A 16,544-nucleotide genomic window follows, 5' to 3' on the forward strand; every position below is an offset into this window, starting at 1 on the left:
CCCTCAATGTAGGTCAGTGTGAGGGTAGGCTGCTGATGGTCGCTTGGTGACAGGCACAATGATAAGTGAATGTGTCCTGTTGAGCCATGACCCTTCAGAAAAGGCAGTGTCAAGTAAAATGCCCACAGAAGGTACATAGAAGGCATAATCTGCTTCTAAATATTGACAGTAGGAATTTCCCTGCTATTCTCCTTAATTTTCTTTCCTGGTAAACACGTCAAACTCTATTGCATTTGTACTCTGCATTGGTTTTGAAACATTTAAAAACGTAAGGAAGCTAATGACCCATGAATAGATAGGATGTCAAATAAAGCTATTTTTCTTCGAGACATAGCATCTTGCTGGTAAAAGCATTGTGTCCCATACTTGTAAAACCAACAATTTTGGCTTGAAATGAAACCTCAGCTTTTTGTTAGTGAAAAACTAAATAAATGAATATATAACCAGGCTTGTATCTCTTCCCAAATACACTGACATTAAGTCTTGAATGTGAATACGATTAGCTACTGGAGTTAAGTGTCTAAAATGTACTTGAAATCAATGATGAAATGCTGGCTTGTGTCAGTGGGAGCAGAGTTAGACAAACACTAAGCACTCCTTAAGATCCCACACACAATATTTATAAATACTGTGCTGTCTTTTAGATATACGTAAAATGTGTAAAAGGGCAAAAGCTTGTGAGTATGTGTCCCGCATATTTGGGTTTCTTTTTTGCCTACAAGATGGGGTGAAAAGGTGGGTAGTTTTGTTATGTTTTTTCTTTGATTTTAGTAACTCTGAGAAAGATCTGACTTACAGGCTTCCAGGTTGACTTGTTTCATATGCTTCAAATGAGTTAGAGCGTTCATATCACTGCAATGTTAGGAAGAATAAAACCTTGTAACCTTTATGATGGTTTCTTGCTCCTCACCTCTGGCAGACTTTGAAGGCAGCAGCAGCCCACACTGCCAGGGCTGGTCTCCTGGCCTCAGCACGGGTCAGACGTGGGCAGGGTGCTGCAGGATTGGCTTTGCTCCTGGGCATGGTGCAGTGCCATTGCTGAGCAAAACCAAGCGCTCGGCACCGCAGGCATCACCAGGCACTGCAGACTCACTCTCCTGTCTTGCTGTCAACGCCTGTCACTCACATGGATTTTTCCACTTTCTCACCAGTTTTACACAGGAAGCAACCTGCATGTTGCTCTCTAGCAACTAGGTTGAGTGTTGCAGCTCTAGCAACTGGGCTTTGATCCCAATGGTTTCCTCTGGCAGACAATCACTGATGTTTTTTTCATACATATTGAACTGCTTGTAAACACTGTTGCATGATTTCAGCTTTTCCAGGGCCTCAAATAAGGAGCAGTTCAAAGAAGCTTGAGGTCAACTTTTCCCCAAAGTAAAACCCAAGATTCATAAAGCTGGATATAAACTCTGTCTTCTTGGGAGAGCATCTGACCCTTCAATTCTGGGATGACAAGAGGAATGCAAATGAAATGAGGGAATGTGGGAGTTTCACAAAACCATCAGATTGTTTAGCTAGAGGATGTTGACAAACCCTCTCAGCCAGAGTGCCTGGGTTGCTCTCCAAGCAGTTGCCTAGGCTGTTGTAACATCTTATCTCAATTTCTCAGTGATTAGCCTCAGAGGCATTGTTTCAGAATGGTGAATGAGAAGACTCATAGACTGTAAGCATCTATGGGAGACTATCCCATAAAAGCACAGAGCACGCTTTGGGGGGACCAGCTCTTCAGAGCTGAGATTCCTAAAGGGCAGGCCTGAGAAATGTATGTTTGCAATGCATATCACATAACAATTACTTCTTCATAGATTTGCTGCACCATTTTTCTTCTCTCTTACCAGCTGCTAGAATATATTAATTTCTAGTTAGAAATATGATTATCTAGACAAATCGCAGAGGAAGTCTGTGTATGTGGACAGTCTCACCATTCAAATCTATAGTGTTATTTGAGGTGCAGTCCAGATCTCTTTATTCTGAAAAGCTGTTATGCTCTTGCTTACAGCTTGTGCAAGTGAGCTATAATTTTATTTATGTCTATGTTCAAGTGTAGCCTTTAAATCTTGTTTTGAATTGGCAGAGATGATAGAATATATCAAAAACTACTGGAGCCACATCTTAAGTAAGATATCCAGGGCTAAAAAGAAAGGTCCCGAACTTGGAGCAGCCATTGGCTTTGATGTGTTTATTCATCTAAATTTTAGTCACCAATCTCAGCAGGAACCGGTGTCCAAAAGTTCATTCTCTAGTCAACAAAACAGGGAAGCTTTTCTGATTGGTGATACGTAGCCCCCAGAACAGTTCATGTATTTCTACTATGTTTGGTGCATACAGCTGTTCATACTTGGCTGTGCAGGGACCTCTTGGATGGACTTAAAATAGCTAAGCTAAAACTGTACTTCTTCTGAGTTCTAGGAGAAAGATCTGCATTAACTGCCTTTACTATGAGATGGGGTTTCTCCCATTTGTTGACAGGGTAATACTTTCTCTTGGAGTAAAGTGGTTTGGGATAGTTGCTGTTGCTCTCTCTCAATAACGAAATATTTACAAATTACGCTTGAGTCCCAATTAGACTACAACTGGTTTTCAACTTTTAACTGTTTTGAAATGTTTTTACATTGTGTTCCCAGCTTCTGGAACATTTTGCTGTCAGTGCAAGGGCAGTGGGATGGATCAAGCACTGCTTCTTCCCTAAGGCATGTTCTTCTGTCAGCTTGCCATGAAAGCTTTTGTGGCCACAGCCTATTATAGGGCAAAGATAAATCATTGTCTTTCCAGCCAGCACCTCCTGACTTGATGAGATGGAAGATCTCATGCTCTTCTGGTTTTCTGACCATGGGGCTTTTCCATGGTCTTCTTAAAAATGCCTCCATGTAGACTTCACAAAGCCCACCTGGATGTTTTCAGCTGTCCTCAGCCACCTCTTGTATGCTGACACCAAGGCTTTCACCTATGCCAGAATGGCCTGGCCACACCAACATGCTTGCTTTCTCAAACAAGCAGCAAATCTGGTCTGGAAGGTGTCTGGATCTTGTTCTCAGGATTTACTGTAAAGGTCTACCTTTTGGTGCTACTTTGTTGACAGGAAGCCTGCAACTGGTGAGGGGCCATGAGTAAGAGTGCTGTCACCTCCAGCCAGAAAGGGAAGAGCCTTGATGCATTTCACTCCTTCCACGTCAGTTTCAGCTTTGCAGCAAGTTGTCTGAGTGGGATTTTGGTATCTTAGGAGTCAGTACGTGGCCCTTGCCATGGGAGTGGCTGAATTTATCCTTCCCATTGAAGGGGCTGCCATGGCTGTATTTCCTGAGGAAATGCAGCCAGTGGTGCTGGGGGCACACTTCCTTGGTTAGATGTGGATCCATGAGGTCCTTCAAGTTTATTCATGTTCAGTCAAAAATTTGAGAGCAAAGTCATTACTAATAGCTTTCAATTCTATTTTCTTTCCTGAGTAATGCTGCTGGAAGGTTATTTGAGTCCTGAGTCAGGGCAACAGGACTTTGCTCAAAGGAAGAGAGTATGTGTGGTGAGAGAGGCACAGTTTTCTTTTCTTTTCCTTTCCAGTATAACAGCATAAATGTGAGTGGACTGGAAGCAGAATTATTTGGCTTTGTTAATGTTTTGGTTTTTTTCTTTGTTTTTCTAGGATCTAGTTCAGCATCAAAACTAAAGGTTCCTGAGCTGAGTATAAATGGCATACAGCACGTTGTTCAAGCCGGCCAGACTTTAAATCTCACCTGCAGGTAACCAGCTGAGCTGGATTATGATAATTTGGCAGGGAGTTCATACACCTGACACTTTCTTTTTTTTGTAACTGAAATTAGAAAAAAATTAAACCTTGTGTTGTGGGGAAAGGTGGGGAGTGAACTTCAATGGCAATTGTTTAATAGTTCTTTGTTGTTTCTGTTGTTGTTTTTGGAAAACAAGATAAAAGAGAACCCCATAAATAGCCTGATATAATAAAAAAGAAAGCTTGGGAACTGGAGCTATATAATTGCAGCCCAGCATAATTGTTTCTGCTTCCTTATCTGTGTTTGCAGGGGGGAAATGGTTCATTCATGGTCTTTGCCTGAAACTCTTAGCAAGGATAGCAAAAGGCTGAAAGTAATTAAATATGCCTGTGGAAGGAATGGGAAGCACTCCTGCAGCAGTCTGACCTTGAGCAGAACTCAAGCAAGTGACACTGGAAATTATAGCTGCAAATACCCCACAAGTCCAGCAAAAAAGAAGAAGGAATCTACAGTCTATGTATTTATTAACGGTAAGATTCAGTTTTTTTAACACTTCCTGGTACTTGTTCTGCAATACAGCAAAGTGGAAAAGTAAGGCAGTTCAGCTGGGGCTGAGTTTTGAATGACATTTTCAGCCTTGCATAATGTTAATTTGCCAATTAATGTATAAAATCTTCTTTCTCAGAACTTGCAGATACAAATGGTAATCTTTTATCAGTTAGAAAAAAAATGAAGCAAGAAAAAGACCCAATCCAACCATTTGCATAGAGAAAATGGGAGTCCAGATGGAAGTAGACTACAAGTGAATATGTGAAATAGGAATCAGAAACCATATCCTATGTGATGTTATTTCTAGGCAGCTGAAGGATGCTAAAGCTGCCTGTCAGATCAGTGACTTGCCTCATCCTGCAGAAAATTACTATTTGCATGTGAAATCATATTTAAAAATAACCTCTGTAATCCATGGAACACAGATTGAAAAAATCTAGAATAAATGGAATCAAATTAAACACAGAGTTGTGTTCAGCAAACAAGCATTGTGTAATGTATGGGAAGTGCTGGAATTAGGTCAGTTAGACTACAAAAGAAATTTCTTTCTGATCCTGCTTCCTTCCAGGGTATTAATCAGACACTTCTGAGAAGAGTGTAATTCAGTAGACACAACAATAAAGAACAAATTATTGACACTTTAGGGATTTAATTAATACTTTAGTTTTTCATTATTTTTACACAGTAATGTTAATAGATTGCTGTAGTATTTCAGGACTCACAGGTTTTGTAAGCCCATGTTACAGAGAACGTGCAACTGGAAGTTTTCCAAATTTTGGGTCTGCTGCATCCAATGAGTTCACATCGGAGTGAATTAGCCTTTGTTTTCATTTTGTGATATGAAGAGTGAGACCGGCACTGTGAAAAAGCAGAATGAAGCGGACCTCTCCCTACACTGTTAGAAAACAAGATAGCTCTCCCCATTGCTGTGTGCTGCTTTATTGAATACTATTGGCTGTTTATGCTGTTTATCCTACTTTCCTTCATCTGAAATATGCTGCAGTGTTTTCATCACCCAGCTCTTTTCATATGATTCTCTGTAAATCCAACAACAGATGCATCCTCGGAAGAATAGCCAAAACAGGATAATCATTTAGTGATCAACAGCCTGCAGCCTAGGAAAATGTACAATTTCCTCAGATGCCTTTTGCAAGTTTCCCATCACGGGACCTGCTTAAACTTCCCACCTTGGACATCATCCCTGAGACCTACCCACAAGGCTCTCCATTCACTGCATGAGAAGGAACTCTCTGCTAAACTGACTTTACCATATAAGGGATGCCTTTGCATTCTCTTTGTCCCTTACCTGTTTGAAGAGTTAATTTTTCTGTATCCTAAATTTTTACCAATGAGAGACACAACCAGTCTTCCAACTCTTCACTGCTTCCCAACTTGTATGTGGCTTCCCTGCATTTAAAAGGCACCTTCAGTCAGATGATTGTAAACCAAGATTATCTGTAGAATTCCCATGGTGATGGAAGAGAAATGTATCATTGCAGAAATTGTTTCAGGACAGTCCCAAGCCAACCCCTGTCCTTCCATCCCCACTAATCATTTAAAGAAGGCTGAGTGTCTCAGTTTTGTTGGTTTTTCAAGGGCATTCAGTCACAAATCTTGATGTCACTATTGAAAAGATGGCTAGATTTTGTAACTCCTCCTACCTTAATTGCCAAAAAAGAAATAAAATGTTTAAGGAACAAACCTGTTCCTTAAACATTTTAACGGTCTAAGGTCCATTACCTTAGACCTCTCTGGCATGTTAATTTTCTGAATTTGGCAATCATTTTGATTGAAAACAAATTTCTTAAGATTGAAGCGTTAGTTGTGTCCAGGAAGCACACCTGAAATTTAGGGAAAACTATGGATGATGACTGAGGCTGCAAGGTAGCTGCTCATTTGATGCCTGTTGGAAGTGTCACTCTGCACTAAGGTGGAGAAAGGTCCATTAGCCTTCCCAAACTTTACAATTTCAGGAAGAATTGTTTAGTAAATTAGAAAGAAACAAGATACTGAGTACCAAAACTCACCCTTTCTGATCAGTATGTATTAGAAAAAGTATTTTCTTTCTCTATGCTACCTCATTATCCCTATCTCTTTTCTACCTGTCTCTTAATATGGGTCACTGTTTCTGTAAATATGCGTGAAATTCAATTATTCTAGCTCAAGTGGGGTTGTGGTGGGGGTAACAAAATCCTCTGTGAAGACTCTCTTTCCTGAGTCTAGCTTTACTCTGCATTTATTCGTGGGTGTTTAGGAAATAAACATTTGTGAAATTTGGGTCCCTCCTAGTCTTGTATTGTTTCCTGTGACAGGACGTTGTGTCAGTCCATTTCCCATATTAGCTCCATGTGGATCTCCAAGGTGCCTGTTTCCCATGTCTTAGCATGCTGCAGATGAGAACAAATAGTTGCTATTTACAAACACAGAATCCAAATCAGGAAAGTTGATATTGTTTGTACAGGAAGTCATCACTTATTGTTTTAAAAATGTTCTTCATTTCCGTAATTGGAGTGATACTGAATATGAACTGGATTAAAAAAAAAAAGCCCAAAGACCAGACCACAATAAACCCAGTAAGTCCTTTGGTTCAGTGATGAATGCAAGCTTCAGCAAAAAATGATGTGGTGTAGAAAAAGACAGGAGACAAGGTAATGAGAAGGAGACTGCCCCAGGGAGAGTCCCACAGGCCCCAGGATGACTTGAAGCATTTCTGAAGTCCTGCTTTTAGGGGTCAAGGCGAGGCAGGCTGGTGACTTGCCTTGGAGGAGCTAGTCCTGACACCACCCCTCTTTCAGCTGGAGAGGTCACTACTGAGTTGCAGAGGGGAGTGAGTGCACAGAGTGTCTCCACAACTCTTGACCCCACACAGCTCAGGAATTGAGACATTAGGCAAGGGAAATTAATTCTCTTAAGAGTCTTCATCTTTGCCTCAAGAAAACTGATGGCCTGACTTTCCACAAGAGCCATGGGAAAAATCTGAAATGAAGCAAACCTCTTTGCCAATTTCTCCACTGTTCCAGACCCAGAACTGCTCAGAGCTTTGTTTTGTAAGGGAAAATACAGCCTAACAGTAAAAAGGAAAGATTTGCAATGAACGCTCACTGCATACATTGCAGTGAGGCATGGGGAATTTTCTGCTTGAAAAGAGATAATGATGGAATAAAGACATTTAAGAAACACCAAATTATCAGCAGGCTACTCTGAATCCTATGTAAATTTCCCTGGGGAGACTACTAAGGGCTTTTCTTTCTGTCTGCTTTGTCCTAATATCTCCAAGGCACTTTTCAATTGCTGGAGCTCATTCACTGTCTTAAAAAATGTGTAGTACTCTTAATTCTATACTCTCATAATTTCTTCCCTTTGAACAATTGCTCCCATGATATGACAGAGAAAAAGCTTGTAAGTTCAATTACATTGATATAATGTTATATTTTTGCATGAATTTAAGCAAACTGTGATTCAAGTTGAAGTGTTGCTATTTTCTGTGATGAAGACTGCTTTTGGCAAGTAACATACAAGAGTAAAATCTTAATTCTTCTGCAACAGAGAACAGAATTCTTCTCAAAGTAAAACTATTTTTGCTCTGAGGCAGTAGCCCATTTCCTAGTCAGTGTTTTCCCTCTCCTTGTCTTTCCTCATAATCCTGTGGTGTATGTCATCTGGTCACTTACTTTTCCTTGCAGAAAGAGACATGTTTTAAAATCAGACCTCTAGGCTGTGTTAGTTGTCTATTCTCTTTCTATACTTAACAGAGAATAAAAGAAGATTCTGGTATGTACCGTTCATCACCTACTTTTCAAGAAATCTGGAGAACAAGCTTAGAATTAATTTCTTGCTTTGAGAGGATTTAAGCCAGGTGAGGCAAATCAGAGCTGTGTAATTAAAGGTGCAGGACCTGAGAGTATTTGTGCTCACCAATGCCTAGAATGTTGAACATGCCCACTAGCTGTATGTATTTGGTTTGATGTATGTCTTGGGCTCAGAAGTCCAAAATGAAGGACTTTATCATTAGGGAATTGTTCAAAATGTAAACCTTTGAAATCCCAAAACATCTGGGACTCTGAGCTCATTTTCAGACACTAAAGTTCTATGCTGCAGATTCTGAGTTTTTTAGAACTTCCTGGGCACCTCTCTGGGAGGTCCTCCTGCTGACAGATAGCTGGATCCAGACCCAGAACTGACATGCATTTAGGATTTAGCTTGAATGGATTGACTCCTGTAATCCTAAAGATACTATTGTTGCAGAACATGGAGGGTATCCAAAGAGTTTTGCAAAAGCGTCTCCTAAATCAGAAGCATCAGAGTCAAAATAATTCAACATGTGAAAAAAGCAGTAAGACAAAACACCCTGAGAACTAACAGAAAGGGAGAACTTTCTTCTTTTTCCTTTTTCTCCTTATTTACAAATAACACACTGATAAAAGAACCTGCTCAGGCCTGGGAAACTCTTCCTTTCCATGCCTTTTTTTGTCTTTGCTTTTGGCACAGTTCTAGCCTATGAGCAGTATGGTTTTGGCTTACACCGTCGGAGTCAGTACTATGATAGCGCTTCTGTTGTGAGGAGGAAACCCGTTGGAATTAAACTATGTTGCAGCTGTATCAAGTATGCGGACACATTTTTAGCTTCTAATGAGGTTCCTGTTACAAAACAGAGATCTCTAGGACTCGCTGACGTCAATGGCCTATAATTGCCGTGCTGTTGTCATTGCGTGTACATGGGCTCCGTATCACAGGACACCATGGGGAGCGGAGCATGTGCCCTCCCTTTGGCTGCACCCAAAGCTCTGCAGTGACCCCTCCGTGGTCCTGCTCCCTCACCAAGGCTCACAGCTCCTACTGAAACAATCATCTTTCCAGGGTGAGCCACCACAATGGAGGGATACACCTGAAAGAGCATTCCTAGTATCCGTTAGCCTTTCTAGGGATTGCTTGCTGAACATAGTAATAGCTCTGTCGTGGATTTCCTGGCTAATATGACTATTTTTCCTGAAGATTTTTAACTGTGTTTTATTTGTGTCATGTGTTGATGATAGCATAGTGTAACTAGTCTCAAAGTACAGCAAACCAATCTTGCCTAAAAATTGTTGTACAATTGTATAAGAAATTCTTTGTGTCTGAGTGTGCTCTAGATATAAATTAATAATCATATAAGTCCAGGTAAAAGAAAGAAAAACAAACAAGAAGGGGAACACTTTATCAGATTTTCTTTCAAGGTGTAGACATACTTTGTATTTGAAGAGTGTTAATATACAGGTTTACAAGAGGCACGAGTGGAACAACCTTTCTTCTAGAATAAGACATACAAATGGGATTGTTTTTCTTTAAGGAAATTGGGCATGTGAGCTGGATCAACAGACACATTTCCTAGGGCATGATTCACCTCATGGTAAAGCAGATGTCTAAAACAGGTCAGATGAGTCCTGTTGCAAAATTCCCCTTTTCTCACCAGGGACAACACCAGTGGTTTGGCTCCTAGCTCAGTGAGAAATGTCTGTATTGTAGATGTGCAAGGGAGGCTGGAATGACTCTCAGTGTTCAAGATTCTTTTGGAATTACTTCTGAACAGCCCCAATAATTTATCTGGGATAAATAAAGTTAAGGAGGTTTAATCCCCTCAATAGAAAGGAAATGTGGCAGTTGGCCCATGAACTTCAATGAAGTTCTGCATGCCTGTTCTTTACTAAAGACTATGGTCCTTTTCACATGGACGAGGGCAAAGGGTGTTATGTGAATGTGATGAAAATATTTCACCTCTTTTAGCCTGAAAAGAAACTTAAGGATGAGCCAAGTATAAGCAGGTGTTTTGGAAGAACTTCAGAGGATAAGCTTTTAGAGATTTCAAGGAGCTTAGATTTTCCTGCAGAGACTTTTCTTCTTGCAAGTGTATATGTAAGTCCTCTGACTTACATAGCTCAGATTATTAAAAACAAAACAAACCCAAGAACAGTAGCTGAAGCTTGTGGAAAGAAAAACCCTCTCCACTGTTTCTGAATTTGGCATTTCAGTGTTGGCTAATTTAGTTGTTTGTGCAAACCCCATAAATAGCCTAGACAGGTTACTGATACCAGACATAATATTGCTTGTGCTAAGTCTCTTATCACGTTTTTATCTGGCTGCCAACCAGCTTAGCAAAAAAGCTGCTATTTATGCTCTTTAACAATATAGCAAATGACCTTCATGGATTTTGTGATTTCATGAGTGCTCTTTGTGGTTTCATGTTGATTGTAACTGAGAGATATTGTAAGGAACACAGTCAACACAGCACACAGTCATTCATTCTAGGTATAATTTAAAAATACACTAAACTGATTTTTAAGTAACCTTTAACATACGTAAGTCTTCTGGCTACCCAGCTTTCATTTTTCTAACCTCACAGGCAGGTCTGAAGGGAAAAACTCAACAAATAAAACAACAACCCAAATCAATAATTCATAAAAACAAGGTCAACCCCTTAGATCTTCATTCCAAATCCCAATGAAGCCGAATGTGTAACCTGGATGTGGTCTTCAAAATAGGTCAGTCTGTGATGTTCCTTTCACATCTAGGACTTTATGGACATAGAATTGAGTGAAACTGGCTCAAAAGACACTGGTGGGAAATTAAGTCATGCCAGATGTGCTGCTAACCAGCTATGTGGGGAAGGTTCATTTACCTCCCCTCAGGAAGAAATTGAGAAGGAATGTAGTGGGAGCTAATGGCAGTAGCTGGGGTTGTGATGGGAAGGAAAGAGGAAAAGAAAAGGCAAGGAGAGCTATTGCCTGGGGGACAGAAGAATTCCATGTTGTTGGCAAACCCTGCCAAAGTGGCATAAGCTGCCCTGGTGCTGGTGTGTGTTCAGCTTTGCCTGATCCAGGCTGGTAAAGTCTGCACCAGATTCTGATCTTGAGGCACCAAGAGTATCCCGTTAGGGCCTTTACGATGGAAGAAGAATAAAATCAAAGGGAACCAGGAAGAGCCTCCATGCTCATTATGAAAACAAAACTGTGCTTAGGAAACATGATGCGTATTCCTTTTAATCAAAAGCAGGAAGACATTTGGAGCACTCGGGGCCATCGATTGCCCTCTGGCCCACGGCGGAAGTCCCCGGTGATGTCAATGGGAGCTCTGCACGCGAATAGCGGGGGCACGGCGACGCCTCGGCGCACACCGCACGGAGGGCACCACGGGAGCTGTCACCAGCCTTGGAGCCCGCCAAGGGCAACCAGGGTGTGTCAGCTGCTCTCGTACAGCTCTTTGTTGGCTTCTTCAGGTGTGGACGTGCATTTCCACTGAAGAAGAAGAAGGAAAACATGGTGTTTTATGCTGGTTTCCTGGCCCGGCAGGAATCCTGCGAGGTCTGAGCTGCACAGCCCCCACTGCCTCGATACTGGCATCAGTCAGTGGTGACACTGTCTGCAGACAGCACCGGCAGTCCCCAGAACAGCTCTTCCTCACACTTACAATGATCTGGAGATTATGGTACAGGAAACCACTTTGCAAAGCTTGCTAGTTTTGGGCAGAAGCTCTTAATTTTGTGACAAAGACAAACGAGTCTTTGGGGAGTAGTAAATCGGTTTGTCTGGTGATGTTAAGGGGCAGGTGACCTCTTCTGTGCTGCAGTCCCTGAAACAAAAAAGGTTCTTTTCCCTGTGCTACAAACAGGTTCATTCTTGGTCTTTCCTTGAATCGTCCTGCAGAGGAAATGTCAGCCTAACAAGTCCTCAGGGCATTTTTTATTACATATGCGTCCTCTATTACTCATAAGTTCCTTTCGCTATCTCAGTGGATGTTTAATACCTACTATTAAATAATACTTTGTGGGTTTCATTTCAGAAAGTTTGTATAAGTTTCATTAAACCGCTTTAGCAAGGATTTTTGTGTATCCTGGAGTACATTTGAGATCTTCTGCCTTAGGATTCTCACTGGTATAAATTAGAGCAGAATGCATTTCTCTTCCTGTTTGATGTCTCAAACAAAAATATTATTGCACATAGTAAGAAAAGAGGATCCTAAGGGCAGAACAGTTTGATGACCCTGGGAAGTGCATATCATACTTTTGAAAGACAAGCAAAAGTAACTTACTTGAAGAACTGCTCGAATGAACACAGGTCAACACGCAGAAGTTTGGGGCCAGAACACTTAAATCAAGTGCTACAGTTTGAGGTTTTATAAGGGATTGCTTCTTGCTAACTTTACTAATTTCTTATCCAAGAAAGATTTCCATTGTTATTTCTAGGATTTTTGACTGAGTGAAAATAATGGGATTTGCCTGAAAAAACATTAGAGCTGTAGATAAGCACAGAATTAAGATCTTAATGTTCTGCTTTTTTTAGGAGTTAAAAACCAAACCTTATGTGAATTTGGAGGTAGTCTATCTGCAATGCGAGTCAAACTGAAACTTCAGATCTGAACACCTGCAAAGAAGATTTGGAGCCAGAGCCTGTGGCTTAAGCCCCTCTTTGTTAAGTGGCCCAAACAATAGCAGCAGCAATGTTCCCTGTTCCCAGCGCAAGCTATTTATGACAATGCCCTTTGTTAAAGGGATTGTTCAAGGGACGGTAAATTACTCTGCCAAGCTTTAGCTTTGACTCCAGAGGAATTAATGTTTTCCTGGCATTTTCATTTACCTTGTCACATAAAAAAGAGACACATAGGTATTGTGATAGTGGGAAGGAGGAGAAGAATTAACTCTCTCTAGTCCATATCCTCGGAGGTGAAAAAATGTCCGGATAATCATGGTAGATTCTTTCTCCTGATGCAGTCAGTGTGAATTTTTCCTATCAATTTCCTTGCAGACAGCAGGAAGTTGTGCTTTATAGGAGGTTCCTGATACGTGAATTTCAGCTCACTTCCCATATATTTACTTTTCCTGGTGATAAAAAGATACAAATGCTATGAAATAAGAAGCAGATATCTCAGCAGTAGAGGTGTTGCTGTAATGGAAAAATGGGCTTCAACTGTCCTGAAATTTAAAGAAGATTTCAAAGTACTGATACTGTTATTGAATGATACATACACCTTCAAATACTTAATAGTTTGATGAATATGTTTAGACAAAAGTAAACAGAAGATTGGTTTCAGGACTTTGTTTAGCTTTCATTACAGACAGGGTTAGTCTGTTTTTTTAAGTCTGTATGCAGTGTTACAATTCCCATGCAGTGCCTTAAGATTTCACATTTTAACCTTTATTTTTTCTTCTTTTGCAGATACAAGCAATCCATTTGTAGAGATGCACAGTGATATACCTAAAATAATAAACATGGCTGTAGGAAGAGAAATGATCATTCCATGCAGAGTCACAGATCCAAACATTGCTGTTACTTTAAAAAAGGTACCTCTATCCGAGCATGCTCTGAAAGTGTTACTGTGGATGATGTTTTTGTTTGTTTGTTTGTTTACAGCTATTGTAATGCTTTTGAAATATTTTGACAATTTAATATTTCTTATGCAATGTTTCTGGGTGTCAATGTGTTCAGAAATATTTCAACCCTGGAGGCTTCATTTTGAGTCGCACAGAAGGACTTCATCAAATCTCCTAAAAGGGTGGAAATTTTCTGAAGAAACTTAAGCTTTTCATAGTACTTTATTAAATCCTCACTGGCAAAGGTTTCTTAAGCCCAGGAAGGAATTTCTTGTTAGGAGAGGAGATTTCCTCCCACTTCTTCCCCTGCCCTTCCTCCCTTTTCCTCTTCTGTCCTCTGGAACAGGCGGGGAGTCCCTGGGGACTTGCTGTGGTGGTACAAGGATCTTTGCAGGCCTTTGCCCTACCTCACTCCCACCAGAGACTTTGCTGCTTCCTTTGACATGTGAGCACACTTAGACAAGGGATGGCTTTTCTTTCTGGGGAAACTTTACAGAGAAACTGCAACATTTGATGTGGTAGGGCTAGTTTCAGAGAGAAAGGAAAAATAAAGATATTTCCATGTTTTAGGAAAACATTTGTCTCCTAGATACCTTAAGAGTTACATGGACAGCTAACTGAACCATATGTATGCAGTAAAGTCCCTGGTATCAAGGGTATGAGAATGGGGCATTTTTTCAAAGTTACCTCTTTTTTTTTTTTTTCTGAAAAATTAGGTGGAGGTGGCAAAGAAGTTTTATTTCTAAATAAAGGGAGTTATGTACATAGTGGCAATGAAAGTTCATCACTGTTAAAAGGAAAGGAGGTTTGCCTCTTTAAAGAATAATGTGCAATTGCCGAACAATACCACCGTAAGGTACTTATCTAGTGCAACTTAAGTCTTTGATTATTCTTTGACTGTAGAGCTTTACACCAACCTCAAGTTTCATCAATTCTTTCAAGTGCTGCTTTGCTAATACAGATCTGCTTGGTTTTAACCTGTTAAATTCCATGAAAGAGAACAAAATGCAAAGAAAAGAAAATGATCTGACCCAGGACATTACCCTGTCTGTGTAGGTACACACATACATACAGTTCTCTTGCAAGAAGATGCACAGGTTGTGTGGCAAGGGAATCAAAAGAGAGATGTAGCATTCCATAGAAGGGGTGTTGTAAAGTGGGAATTTATTTGGGCATTGTATTGTTGCATCTGAAATCTCAGCATATTCGATTTCTAGTTGAGAAAATTCCTGTCAGATTTCTGTCATTAAACAATATTAAAAAAAAAATCTCCTTATTTGTAGAAGATTGAAATGTTGCTGCTCTTTTTTTTTTTAATATCAATTTGCCTTTAGCTTGGGCTTGTAGTGTAAGGCACAGCTTTACACCATCAAAACCAGATGTAAGATTCTCCGAAGGAGAAGGAGGAGGTAAAGCCAAGCCTTGAAAGAAAGGATTGGTTGCTTACATGTTTTGCATTCCAGGAAAAAAAAATGTGTTCCCTAATTAATCCTAGAATTTCCTGAAGCATGTAAGCTACAATGCATTACATCATATCTTACTTTATTTATCTTCTATGACACCCTTATATGAAGATTCCAACACAGTTTTACTCACAGGGCAGTTAAGAGATGTGTTAAATGCATTCCACAGCTGCAGGCACACTACTGCTAGAGAAATGACAAGAGCTATTTTGTGTTTTCCATTAGTGATAAAGGAAGAATTTGGTGTCCTCATAAAGCAGTCCTCTGGAACTGGAAAGAAAATACCAGCTTTTGTGTCATTAGGTTCTGCCTTCTACATTGCCAGGAAGTAAAAATACAAAATATTTTTAATAATCTCTCTCTTCTGGAAGGAATCCCTACAGTTGCATGAGCACTGCCTCCAGCGTTTGTTTCTTTGCAGTGCTACTTCTTAGTGGACCAATATGGGAAAGGTTTATTATCCGTCTTCAAAACTACAAACTATTTTTTTACTCAAACTTCATCTTTACTTTAGTCAACCTTTTCAGATACTGTGTTGCTTTCATTTTCAGGCTGAACATCTGTGCAGATTGTATTTTATGGCATCACAATCACATACAACATAGGAGAGGGGTCTTCAAAAATCAAGAAGCTAATAGAACATAGACTGGGAAAAGGGGAGGAAGCTTTTAATTCATATGTCAAATTCAACCTTCAGGTCCTAATATAACCTTTATCTGCAGGAGCTGATGGCCTTTTCCGTATCATATGAAGTACTGTGAAATTAATTCATAGTTTTGATCTAATGCTTAATAGTTAGATATTCAGAGCCTCTGAAACCATCATTCCTATCAACATGATTCTTGCAGCCTCATTCAGGATCCATAAAATAAGATAAACCTTATTGCAAGTAAGCTGTGCACTTCTCTTACCTCTTTGTTTGTTCTTATCTTGATAAGTGAAGAAAGTATCACCTTTTGATATGATTATTTAATCCATCTGTTTTCCAAGAATCCTTTTGGATTCTCCATCATAAAAACAATGACATTCATAGGAATAGAAGTAAATAAGCTTCAGTACAAGGAATAAAAAATGCAAAAAACCCCAAGGGATTTTGTGAATCACATACGCAGACAATCTGAATTCTTAATAATGCCACCTCATCCTTCCCAAGTTGGTGGAAGGGGAAACATGAAAGAAAAGCCAAACATTCGAGAAGCTAATGTACATTTTAATTAAACTTTTAGTTGTCTCTTTCCAATACAATCTGCCTCTGGAGATGTGGGGAACCACAGCTTGACTATAACTCTTGACCATATGTATATACACAGTACGTGGCTGTGCAGAGGGGAACATATGTGGCCCGAAGTTTAGAGTCCGACTAGCTGAGGGCGAAAGGCCGACGCTCCTCTGCAATTCCTGGCCAGCACCCTTCGGCGTCTGATGGCCTCGGGCTGTGCTGGCTGCGGACTGGCGTACACCGCTGGTATA

The 16,544-nt window shown here is 40.2% G+C and overlaps 1 protein-coding gene across 1 annotated transcript in view; it reads left to right on the forward strand.

Moving 5' to 3' along the window:
• The window catches only part of FLT1 (fms related receptor tyrosine kinase 1), a 108,976-nt gene that overhangs the window by 11,697 nt on the left and 80,735 nt on the right, over positions 1 to 16,544 (forward strand). Inside the window, exons 2-4 of the mRNA XM_064716787.1 lie at positions 3,638 to 3,734; positions 4,032 to 4,252; positions 13,457 to 13,581. Of these exons, the coding sequence (XP_064572857.1) occupies positions 3,638 to 3,734; positions 4,032 to 4,252; positions 13,457 to 13,581 (443 nt within the window). The remainder of the gene's footprint in view (positions 1 to 3,637; positions 3,735 to 4,031; positions 4,253 to 13,456; positions 13,582 to 16,544) is intronic.

The sequence above is a fragment of the Zonotrichia leucophrys genome, chromosome 1 (genome assembly GCF_028769735.1).
Source record: "Zonotrichia leucophrys gambelii isolate GWCS_2022_RI chromosome 1, RI_Zleu_2.0, whole genome shotgun sequence".
Lineage (NCBI taxonomy): Eukaryota > Metazoa > Chordata > Aves > Passeriformes > Passerellidae > Zonotrichia > Zonotrichia leucophrys.